The 12,509-nt window shown below is 38.7% G+C and overlaps 1 protein-coding gene across 4 annotated transcripts; it reads left to right on the forward strand.

The window, feature by feature from the left end:
* Positions 1–357: 357 nt before the first annotated feature.
* On the forward strand, positions 358–10,399 carry LOC146470944 (uncharacterized). 4 transcript variants are annotated; one of them, XM_085121361.1, is made up of 10 exons: positions 358–402; positions 2,390–2,458; positions 3,013–3,069; positions 4,988–5,556; positions 6,104–6,225; positions 6,962–7,379; positions 7,971–8,076; positions 8,498–8,724; positions 9,206–9,496; positions 9,788–10,399. In XM_085121361.1, exons 4-10 carry the CDS (start codon positions 5,047–5,049, stop codon positions 10,154–10,156), a joined length of 2,043 nt encoding a protein of 680 aa, XP_084977487.1. In that variant the 5' UTR covers positions 358–402; positions 2,390–2,458; positions 3,013–3,069; positions 4,988–5,046; the 3' UTR covers positions 10,157–10,399. The 4 variants fall into 4 exon arrangements, with proteins under 4 accessions (XP_084977487.1, XP_084977483.1, XP_084977484.1 ...); XM_085121357.1 differs by lacking the exon at positions 358–402 and adding an exon at positions 1,210–1,493; XM_085121358.1 differs by lacking the exon at positions 358–402 and adding an exon at positions 2,093–2,182.
* The last annotated feature ends 2,110 nt before the right edge of the window (positions 10,400–12,509 follow it).

Here is a 12,509-nt window from a genome sequence, read left to right on the forward strand (position 1 = left end):
TGGAACAGCAGAATAGCCCATTGGACATTCTTGATGTCTCCACTGCTTCGCTTGAAATATTTGATGATAGTTCTGATGATACGTGTTCGAGTCTTTGCACTAACTTTTATCATAGTACTCCAATCAAGGAATCTGCTTCTGCTCCTCAAGCCAACAGTCCAACGATCTTCGTCAGTTCAGACTCGGAGCCCGAAATTGAAATATTTGACGAGAGCACGACCTCTGGTGAGTATTAATATTTACCTATATGTGAAAAAGATTTCCTTTTTTAAAATAATTTTTGTTGTTTAGGCTAGATCGTTAAACCATCTTTCAAAAATTTATTCTTTTCAGTTGAGCTAACAATCGAGGAGGCCAGTTTAAGCAGTTTGTCTGTTGACTTTTTGGATCAAACATTTGAAGGTAAAGCTTCTGACTTCCACTTGGATTATTATTTTTGGCGAGATGTCCGAAATTAACGAGTAAACGACCTTTTTAAATTTATCGTGGAACAACTCATTTCCAAAAATTTAAAGATTGAGAAGGCGCCAACTGATATTCTATTGGACAAAGATATTTTCCGACTTTAAATCCTCCGAAATATATTCTGCATTCAAATGCTCGACCTAGGCCGGGCATATCGAAGGAAACCGTCTTGAATATTCTAAAAATTCAGAAAAGAGAGAGGTTTTCTTTTTACCGTTTTGACAGTCTTTTCAGGTCCGAGTTTCCTGAAAGTCCGGACTTGAGTGTAACGGTATACAAAACATGCAAGGCATGCGAGGCATGAACAACCGGCTAACATAAACTGCTAACTGCAAACCGGGGTGGTTTTTAGGCTAACCGGAGTGTTTTTTAGGCTTAGCTGAGTGCCCCGCACGTCTCGCATGCCTCGCTTGCTCGCAGATTGTGCATCCCCGAAATCTTTAGCCTGCGAGCAAGCTCTCTTTGGGGTGGTCGCAGGCTAGGAAATCTTAGGCCAGAGTAGACAGAACGTTTACTCCCCCCGTCGAGTTGCCCCGTTCGAATTTCGAGTTTATGTGACTTAGTGCAATTTTGGCGCAAAATGAAAGTGATATCTTGACTTCAGTGTTTTGTTTGTTGTTGCTTACCGCTTACCGGAAGCTTTCGGAACTACAGAATTTACCCGAAGTTGGGTCGAGTTCAACCCGACAGGTTGGCGAGATCACAGTCGGCTATAATCCCACGGAAGATCCTTTGTATTTCGATTCAAAATGGCTGCCGCGTTTCAAGGCGGCAGTTTGTGGTTCTTGGAAGGAAAACACAGGTTTTCATTACGGTAAATCAAAAGAGCAACTTCTAAGGAACACTCTGCTTAAAAAGAGGAAATCAGTGAGTTCATAGCAAAGAAATCCCTGTTCAAGATTGCGTCAAGGCGAAACATCATTGTGCGATCACAAACAAGATCTGCAAATTTCAATAATCACATGAGCTGTAGACGTTCTTGGAAATTTTTGTGTGCTACTGGAAATCCACTTAACAAAATACTACAGGTTTGAATGCGAATTTTACCGTGCTTTAGGTTAAATCGATTGATTTGTCATATTTCAAATACACTGTAGCTTTAGCGAAATTTTCAAAAAACGTAAGCTTACTCAGTTTAGTATAGACTCTAGAAATTGCGCTTTAGTGACTCGCAGTTCGCTTGAAAGAAAGCTTATTGTCTTATTCGTCTTGTGTCTTGATTCACGGAATTTCTTCAACATACAATCTTATGTAAACCATGGGAGAGCCGAACCATATCTATTACTGTCCCCTGTGTATTTAAAGTGTAAACAAACCGAAATCCTCCATCGCATTCAAAATTTCGCTCATATGACAACACAATCAAATTACGCTGCACAATTTTGGCACTGTCTAGAGCTGCTCATTTACTCCTCTGAATTTTATGCAACATTGCTTTTTTACAACAATATTATACAAAAATGAAGCAGTAGCCACATGCGGTCATAGACTGCCTTTTGTTTGTTAATTGGACTGAAGTGACCCAGATCGATAAACGTTGTCAGCGATCTAGAGCGAACAATCAACCTCGACCCAGCGTCCTCTCACTTTCCAATATGGTGGCTTGTTGGCCCATCTGCCATGTGTGCATTGTCTGCCTAGCCTGCATCGCAGAAGTAATGAACAACGAATGAATTCGCTTTTGAGGTGTCCTTTCAGAATTTGAATACAGTGCCAAGTTAAGTACGAGTTTATAATTTCAAATTCTACCTTTCTTGCTTACCGGATCATAAGAGAGCATTGATAACGCTTGATAACCATGAATTTGTTTTTACATGTATGTATGGGAAACTGTTTGAAAACTCATCCCCGTCAGTGTCGTACTCATTTCGAAATGTGAAAGTTGGTTCACAAGTTTACTTGTCATTTTTTCGTTTTTGCACAGGTTCATTTGAAAATAACTTTGAAGAAAAGAAAGGGGACGAAACGTGTGAGACGCTATGTGTGAATAATCGTGAGTAGCTTTGTGGCTTTCAACAGCTTTGAGCTGTTTTCAATAAGTTTTGTAAGACTAGGACCATTCACAATAAGGCCCAGTTTATATGGAGAAAAGTTTTCCCAGGAAAGAGGGTCACTCTACCAGCCAAATCAACTTCAGCGAGCATTTATATGAGAAGAAAAGTTAACCCCTTTGCCTGAGCCAACAGTACTCGCACATGCTCTGATTGCCTCGCCTTTACGGAGTTGACCCGGCTGGGCGAGCCAAAGTGTTTATATGGAGAAAAGTACACAAAACTATAGCATAAAACAAATGAAAAAAATCTTCAATGTACTTTGTTGTGTTTCAAATTAAGGAATGCTGTGAAGTAATGAGAGAACTCAAGAAGTAGTGAAAAGCACTGGCCAATGGCTTATGCATCTTACTACTTCCTTTGTGCTCTCATCACAGCACAGTAAAGGCTACTTACTGTATTTGCTAAATGTAAAAGAGCTATGTTACTACGTTAAAAGGGAGCAACTTGTCAGTGTCATTTAATTTGAGAAAGACTGTCTTAATGTCACTTGCAGGTATTCAAGAAACAGAGTCAAAATCCAATTCCTCTGAAAAACATGAAAGGAGCAGAGGTAGGTTTGCCAGACAATAATTTTATAAACTTACTATTGAAACTTTGAATTCAGTGGATGGACCTTTCATTATATGGACACAAGCCTCACTGAGTTTGAGAGTTAAGCCATACTTTTTGTAAAAGCAACTTGAATTTAGCAAACACCAATGAGTGTCCTCTGGCCTGAATGTAATACAGGTTTCTTTCTACAGTAGTTACTACAGAACCCTGTTAACTCAAACGCTCTTGGAAACACAAAAATTATTTCCGCTATTGGGGATTTGGGCATAGCAAGTTAAAAGTCATTGAAAGATCCATCTTTGGTTTCTGTTTGGTGGTCTACATGAAAGAGTTTGAATTAATTGAAGGTGGTCACATTACTGGGATCCTTGCTTATAACAAGGAGTTTGAGCTGGATGTTGTTCTCCCATACTGACTACTAGCGACATGTTTCCAACTTCTCTTTGGTCGAATACATAGAATAAGACTGATGTTAAATTTTTGATAATCAAGACCCGACCAACTGGAGCTACTACAGGGTAAACTCTGGTTCAAGTTTGATCTATAACTAAATGCCTACACTCTACAATCGCCGCCCCATGCTGTATGTGATATGTATATGTTTTAGGTAAAAATTATATTCAGGTAGAAAAATTTTTAACCTAGTTTGAATCTGAGTTCCCTTTGTCTCCTAGCCCTAATTTTCCACCCTGGTTAAATTTTTTAACCTGAATTTTAATTTTACGTAAAGCATATGTACAGACATAAACATTTTAAGTACAACAAATTTGCTTTCATCTCTTTTTGTCCACCTATTTTGGTCAGAATGTCATGAAAATAATAGTACATACATGTTTTAATATCCAGGCAAATGTGTACTTCTCATTAAATGTAAAGGCCCATAAAAGTTTTTTTTTTCCACAGATTTTGAAAAGTTCACAGCACAAAAATTGTTGGGGAAAAGAGTTTTCCTGAATTTGCCTAGCTGTCAAAGCCTTAAGTACAGGATAGAGAAATTTGTAAAATACCATGGAGGTCATATCACTGTTTTTCTTGAGAAAACCGTGGACATTATAATAACAGATGTCTCATATGAAAGGAAACTCCCCCCTTTAAAACAAAGTTACCTCACAAGATCCTGGCAACTAATGAAAATGTCAATGAAGAAATGTGGATCATCTTCGATTCATCAATTTGCAGAAAAATGGCACATTCCAGTGATTGATTGCCACAAGATTCTTAATTATTGCAAGAAAGCTATTCCACCACATAATAAACCAACGTTGTCTCAAGAGAACACTCATAAAAGAAAACTTAAGGCACCATATATAAAAGTGGAAGATCATAGTAGAATGTACCGGCCAGAGTTCATTGAATTTAAGGGTTTTCCTTTCTTAGACACTACAGTTCCATTGCCTCATTCTCCATTTGACACCTGGTACAAATGTAATGCAAATGTTAACACGGTTAAGCCAAACAGAAGTCCGGTACAGTTTTGTGGGTTGTGCAATGAAGAGTACAAAGTCTTTCAAGTTCACATTAGCAGTGCTAAACACAGATCTGCAGCCATGGATGATTCTAATTATGCTCGTATCGATGCTTTAATTAAAAAAGGAGTTTCCCTTGGAGAGTTTGTGAAAAGTGTTACAGAGTCACGAAAAAAAGTCTAGTGCATTTAAGGGCTATTTTTGCAAATTACTCTCTGGTTTTGTAAACTTTTAAACAGAAGTTGCATACAGGTTCAAGGATCGTATTGCTTAAAGAAAATAAAAGTAATGAAGTTTTATGTGAATTGTCATGTCTAATTACACTGTTTTAACCCACATAATTTCTATTTCTTAAAATAATTAAAAGCAGATAATAATTGTTACAAACCAGTTTTCTTTTCTTCCTCCCGTGAAGTACTTACACATAAAATGAAAATGCATTTCCTTTAGAGCGAGATGATGAATGTCTGCTGTGGTTGTTGGCCACCCCATGTTGTGAAAGGAAATGTATGAGAAAGCTATCCATTGAAGACATCAGTTCCTGTGAGTTGCATTTCAGCAACCTTAATCAAACAGAAAAACGGAATTATGTAATAGAGTATTTGTCTAACCATAGTCAAACTTGTGACTCGGGGGAATTCATCACAGAGTTCATTGTGAAAGGAAAGTCTGTCTGTAGAGAGGCATGGCTTGTAATACACAGTGTGAATAGAGAATGGTTCAGGAGGATGTTTAACAAATTTAAGGAGGGTGCAGTTGAAGTGGAGCATGGTAATCTAGGCCAGAAGAAGCCAGCACAGAAAACCACTGACTGTATTGCATGGTTGCAGTTTTTTGTTTCGTGTGTTGGCCAGTACCAACCAGACAACAAGACGATCCATTTACCCTCCTGTTTTACACGGTTGAGCATCTATCAACGCATGTGTGAAGAAAATGCATCTTTCAATGCTACATCTGTTGGGGTTTCACAGTTTTATTCCATTTTCCGTGAGCACTTTCCACATGTTCTCATTCCAAAGGTAAGCTTATTAGTTATGCAGAAATGTGGTGGTTTAAATTTTGTCTAGGTTTAAAACTTTTAAAACCAGTTTCAATCCAACTTTTATTTCATAATCAGGAACAATGATTTAAACCTCAATAGAATCACTTTAAAATGAGCATATTTTATCACTGATTTTTTGGTTATGACAATAGATACTGCAATGCAGTCAATCCTATTTAGGAACATTGCTGTTCACTGAGTTAATTACATCTACATTAATTGTACATGTACTACATTTAATTATGGCTCAGTTGTCCTAATTGTGGAGAAAGCCATGAACTGTTAATGATGCTCATTCACCATATTAAAAATGCCATTATTAAACATGTAATGCCTCTGATTCTTCTTTCCAATTTACATAATATTAGCAACTGTATTTGACAAGAAAATTGTGGGAATGGATAAATTCTGCATTTAATATATTCTGAATAACCATCCTTGTTGGTTATTAAAAATTTACGTATTGGATTTAATCTAATCAGGATATTAATCACTGAACATTAATGAATAAACATTCCTAACAGGAAAACAGATTTACTAAATGCACTGATTGCACAAGGTACAAGGAAGCAAAGGAAAAGACGCATGACAAGAAGGCCAGGAAAGATATAGAAAAACTATTAACTGAACATATGGACTTGGTCTGGTGAGTTTTGGTATGATTAATGGTTTAGAATTAAATTGTCATGAGGAAATAAATTTGTCCTGAGCAGAAAAAGTGTCTCATTGAAAGCTAACTGCCGACCGGTTGGCTCGATCAGTTGGTAGAGCACTTGACTCCTGTGAGGGAGGAAACCCCAGCTGGACCAAGAACCAGGGTCTTTAAATAACTACGTGTAAGGAGTAAGTGCTGCCTTTGTAAATGACATCTGCAAATGGTTAGACTTAAAAGACCTCTCTGATAAGGATAAAAACTGGGAGGGGATGTATAAGAACCCACACACTGATTGAAAAGAGTATGGAATGTACTGTAGTTCAAGATGCTGTGCTCTGCTCACACACATTGGGGTTGAGTGGAGGCTGGCTGATGGGGTGACCAACTGTCCCCAAGGGCCTCTGTTGATGGGTCACAGAAACCTCTTCAGAAAACCAATTCAAGGCGGTGCTATATGTAATGCCACTTGGTGTAGGAAGGATTATGCACATATTATGCATGGTGTTTCAAGCTACATGTGCCACTTGCAAAAGACCCAGAAACTTTTTTGAGTCCCATAAACCTGCCCAGTAATTGTGGTCACCTATTCCCTGTCCTATCATAATTTTATAAATATTTTGTTTTTATATCCATGAAATGGTGTCAAATGCCAGCATTTGTGGTGAAGAGGCATGACTCTTGAGTCTAAGACAGACAAGGACAATTGTTCACCCTTTTTTGTGTACAGGAGAGAGAGGAGGGTCTACTACTTACATCGATACAAAGCCCGACGATATCCAAATAAGTACCTTACAATCATTGACGATGCGATGGATCAGAAAACTACATGTATCCCCCGTGTGCGACGAAAGACCAAAGCAACTTGTAACCTGGCAACAGTAGGCACCCATCTAGTAGGAGCGATCTTCCACAGTGGGCAGTCGCCTAATGGGAAGGAAGTATTTGGGTCTTTTGACTATTATCAGTGGCCACATGACCCAAACTTGACTGGATCAGTTCTGTTAAATATGTTGTGTCGATGGTGTGAGAGGTACCAACTTCCTCCAGTAATGTACCTCCAGTTGGACAACTGTGTTAAGGAAAACAAAAACCAATACATCCTGTGGCTTCTTGCTCTTCTTGTGGAGTTGGAGATTTTTGAGAAGGTAAAAATACTGTAAACAAATAATTTTGCACTTTGTCACAGACCATGATATGCAGTGGAAAACCGTTCCCAATATAGGGTGTTAAGTTACTGTATATTTTGTATTCTGACAGGAAAACAGCAGTACAGTAAATAAGCCCATGTCAAATTTCTCTTAATGTGCTTATTTATATGTTTAAGTTGTGTAAGGGCCTTGTCACAGTACTAGCATAATAATATTATTATTTTTTATACCTTGTGGAGGGCAATTTTGTTTTTTGTGAGATGCCATCTAATTTTTTTCTTTATAATTATTCAGTGCACACAAGGTACATCTTCATCACAGGTGGTTATTGAAATCTATAGGACTGCTGATAACCATAAAGTAGTTTTGTCCCATGCTATTGGAACCCAAACTACTGAACAAAAATTTGGCAAAACATCATTTTTTTTAAGAAATTCGATTGAGCCCTAACTCTGGACTACAGACTACTCTGATTTTACCATTGTTTTTAGCCATTTCACTTTGCTTGATGTACACTTAAAATTGCAGATTTAGCAAAATAATTGTCGTTAAAGTAAATATTCATGAACCTCATTTACCTCACTACAGATAAGACTGAACTTCCTTCCTGTGGGCCACACACATGAGGAAATTGATGCCTTTTTTGGTGTGTATTCAAAGTACTTGGCCCAAATGGATGTGTTTACTGTGGAAGGTATGTGTTTCTTTTACTTTGAAATTTGATGTGATATACTTCTTCACTGTGGGAATATTTCCTTCAAAAGGCAGAAAAATACTTTGCCTACAACTATGTAACCTTAAGAGCACCTAGCAGCAGGCATGATGCTGCATGCACTGGTCAATAATAATTTTTCTACATGTATATGTTTGAAAGAAAGATTTAAAATAGTCTGTGGTTACTCTGTTGTAAGGGTGCAGCAGAATTTGCAAAGTAGGCCTATAGCTCAAGGAAAACAATAAATTAGCATAGTTATTTCATTTTGTGATGTATAATATGTGAGGACTTGTGTAAATATAATTTCATTATGTCTCCCCCCACAATACAGTTTACTTACCTGCGTTATATTTTTTTATGAGTAAAACACTACTTTGATGAACTTTGAATTTCTTTGTAGATCTGTTGGAAGCTATGGAAAGCTGTTTACAAATAATCAAGGCCTTCCCCTTTCTGCTTGACATGGTGTTTGACATCAAAGAGTGGCTTGCTCCATTTGCTGAAGAGTTGCATGCCCATACCCAACCAAAGTGCTTTAAATTTGTACGAAATGAGCAGGGGAAGTGTGTGATGTACTATAGGAATTATTCCCACATGCAATGGGAAGGCCCTCAGCAACTACTCAAGGTATAGTGTACAGAAAATTAATACGTACTTAAAAATTATGATGCCAGTAAATAACCCTTAACGTTTCTTGTTAGGGGTCAATTTTTGGTATTGTGTACCCCAGTACTACAAGTATAACAGTTGTCCACAAAAGTTGTTAACCCTTGTTTTTAAACTTTTACCTTTGCTGACAATGGAAAGATGAAAAAAAAAAGCCACAAGTCAGATCCCCATCAAAGAATCTTTGAGTTTTAAGTATAAACATAAACAAAAGGAGAATGTAACATAGAATCAATATTACTGTGCACTTAAATCGTAGGCATTATTCCACAAAGCCTTTAATTAATCTGTATTTAATTGTTATTTCAAAGGGTGTAATGGTGGCCTGGAATTCTACCACTATTAATAGAACTGCTCTCAGGCAGTTTGTCTTGGGTTATAGTTTAATTTTTGTAAGCAGTTGCTTGTTACATAATTTTTTTTTGGTTTTGGTCTCCTTAAGACTGTGCCAACTGGAAAACCAGGACTTGTTCAACCGACACTACACAAGATTGATGCAGCTGCCTTGAAAAGAGATCTCAAGAAGTTTGAGGAGAATTACCCAGAGAGAGTGTCAAAGGTATGGGCCCAGTGGCTACAGGACCTTGACAAGCTTCTTGAGTTACCCATCGACTGGGTATGGCCATTGGAGGTTCTTGAGAAGTGCCCAAAAGTAAGGCCATCTAATGAAGAGGTGTCTGTCCCAACTACTTTACAAGCCATGCGTGACAAAGAAACAGGGGCAACTCAGCAGGTGTGTTTGTGTGAAATTAAGTTAGTCACTTCAAGATGTAAGTTAACAACTGTAGAATGCTTGCCTACAGTAATAAGTTATAGATACAATAAGTGGGTTTGGGTATTTGAAATGAATACATGATGGTACTGTAAGTTACAGAATGACCACTCAGAATTGGGATACAGAATATTAATTAGAGTAACACTTAAACTGGGTGGGGTTTTCCGGAAGAATACATGTGACCAGAATACTGACAGCGATTGTTGGCTATCAACCTTATGAACTTTCATGTACATTTCATTGCTTCAGATCTACACTGGAAGATATAGGCCACCACCAGAACGGGAGAATCCTGTGCTAACAAGTGATGACTTTCTAAATACAATTGAGGTGGGATCATTTGTGGCAGTGAACTTGTCAAACTATGACAAGATACCAGTTATTGGAAATGTCCTTCAGGTCAACACCGACAGTGTTAAGATTCGTTACTGGAAAGGATCCTTTAAGGGAAAGTTTTCTCCGCAGAATTTACCCAGGAGCCAGAGTCCTTGGGTGGACGAGCTCCCGAAGAACTGTATTATTTTAAGTTCTTTTTCCTTAACTGATGGAGACAAACTTTTGCCTTCTACTAGAAAGCATCTCCAATCTGAGTACGCAAAACTCAAAGCCAAAGAGTGACTGTGTTTACTTTTTCTCTTTTGCTTTTAAGTGCAGTGACAGTGATCAAAAGGAAACTTCAATTTAGAAATCCTGAGTAACTTAACTTTATAATATTACTTTACTATTTTCATACGTTTAGTTTGTTAAGGCATTTTGTCATTCGAAAAAAGTATACAAAAAAAACCCTACCCATATAACAGAATCCTTAGCAGTGGTGTTGCATCCAAGATATCAGGTACCTGGATTCAAATCCAATTATCATCTCAGGGCACCAGTCAGTCTCATGTAGCACATGCAAAAGACAGCATACCTTGAACTCGCGGAAGATTCGATGTTCAGTTTAAGTGATAGCTGTCACACTGGATTCCAGAATTCTGTTACATGGTAGGAAACAGTCTCAATTCCTGTTGTTTACGTAAGGGACAAAGGTAATTGGGCCTTATTATGACTGTATGGGAAGGCTGAGAAATGCAATTATTTATTTTATTTTGACCCAAACAACAAAATGCCTTGGAAAATTGCTTGACCTTAAACAAGATTTCTCGGAATAAATGTCAATAGCTTTTGTGAAAACTTCTTAACAATTTAAGACCATTAGTTATCAAGTGTGTCAAATGGTAGATCGACTGTAGAAAGATAGAGGGACTAGTCGCAGTATAGTCAAATGGTTCGTGATAGATAATGGATTGAGATTGAGAGTACAACAACTTGAAATTGAGTTTTGAACCATTGAGTCTCATTGTGTAGGATTGTTATTGTTAGGGGGTTACGAAATTTGGAAACATCTTGGCGTTGATAGGGGCTCCAAAATTCGGAAACGTCTTTGGGTTGTTGGGAGTTCCGAAATTCGGAAACTTCTGTGGAAACTTCTGTGGGTTGTTTGGGGTTCCGAAATTCGGAAACGTACGTGGGTTGTAAGGGGTTCCGAAATTCGGAAACGTCTGTGGGTTGTTAGGGGCTCCGAAATTCGGAAACGTACGTGGGTTGTTAGGGGCTCCGAAATTCGGAAACGTACGTGGGTGGTTAGGGGCTCCGAAATTCGGAAACGTACGTGGGTTGTTAGGGGCTCCGAAATTCGGAAACGTACGTGGGTTGTTAGGGGCTCCGAAATTCGGAAACGTACGTGGGTTGTTAGGGGCTCCGAAATTCGGAAACGTACGTGGGTTGTTAGGGGCTCCGAAATTCGGAAACGTACGTGGGTTGTTAGGGGCTCCGAAATTCGGAAACGTACGTGGATTGTTAGGGGCTCCGAAATTCGGAAACGTACGTGGGTTGTTAGGGGCTCCGAAATTCGGAAACGTACGTGGATTGTTAGGGGCTCCGAAATTCGGAAACGTACGTGGGTTGTTAGGGGCTCCGAAATTCGGAAACGTACGTGGATTGTTAGGGGCTCCGAAATTCGGAAACGTACGTGTGTTGTTAGGGGCTTCGAAATTCGGAAACGTACGTGGATTGTTAGGGGCTCCGAAATTCGGAAACATACGTGGGTGGTTAGGGGCTCCGAAATTCGGAAACGTACGTGGATTGTTAGGGGCTCCGAAATTCGGAAACGTACGTGGGTTTTTAGAGGCTCCGAAATTCGGAAACGTCTGTGGGTGGTTAGGGTCTCCGAAATTCGGAAACATCTTTGGGTTGTTAGGTGTTCCGAAATTCGGAAACGTCTGTGGTTTGTTAGGGGCTCCCGAAATTCGGAAACATCTTTGGGTTGTTAGGTGTTCCGAAATTCGGAAACGTCTGTGGGTTGTTAGGTGTTCCGAAATTCGGAAACGTCTGTGGGTTGTTAGAGGCTCCGAAATTCGGAAACGTCTGTTGGTTGTTAGAGGCTCCGAAATTCGGAAACGTCTGAGAGTTGTTAGAGGCTCCGAAATTCGGAAACGTCTGTGGCTTGTTAGGGGTTCCGAAATTCGGAAACGTGAATGATTTAAGGGGTTCCCGCAAAATTTGGAAAACTCTGCATTGTTTTGGAGTTCCGATACTCAGGAAAATCTTGAGATTTAGTGAACCATTGATTTGTGCGTAGAAAATTTGGGCTTCCGAGTAAAATAAGAATTCCTTCTTCTCGATTTTAGCACGATTTTAAGATTCCGAGTTAATAAAGAAAATTCTCTCTTGTATAAAGGAGGAATTTTCAAATTCCGCGCAAAATTTACATGTGCTTTTTTGCCAAATTCTTACTGTTTTCCGTTGAAACTTCTGAGATTCCTTAGTCCAATTTGATGATTCCGACTGATATTGCAGTTTTACTCGTGGAGAAAAGCGATTTTCCTCTTAAATCTTAGTAATTGCTCTGAATTTTTCAAAAATGTAATGCCACAATTTAGTTTGGAACGCGTTGTTTATATTTATTGAAAACGTAATACTCAAACACTTT

Source organism: Pavona decussata, unplaced genomic scaffold (assembly GCF_977016875.1).
Source record: "Pavona decussata unplaced genomic scaffold, jaPavDecu1.1 SCAFFOLD_108, whole genome shotgun sequence".
Taxonomy (NCBI): domain Eukaryota; kingdom Metazoa; phylum Cnidaria; class Anthozoa; order Scleractinia; family Agariciidae; genus Pavona; species Pavona decussata.

Coding starts and splice junctions, on each gene's coding strand:
- LOC146470944 (XM_085121361.1), top strand. CDS start 5,047: ATGAGAAAGCTATCCATTGAAGACATCAGTTCCTGTGAGTTGCATTTC. Junction 5,557..6,103: donor CACATGTTCTCATTCCAAAG/GTAAGCTTATTA, acceptor CATTCCTAACAG/GAAAACAGATTTACTAAATG. Junction 9,497..9,787: donor AAACAGGGGCAACTCAGCAG/GTGTGTTTGTGT, acceptor TCATTGCTTCAG/ATCTACACTGGAAGATATAG.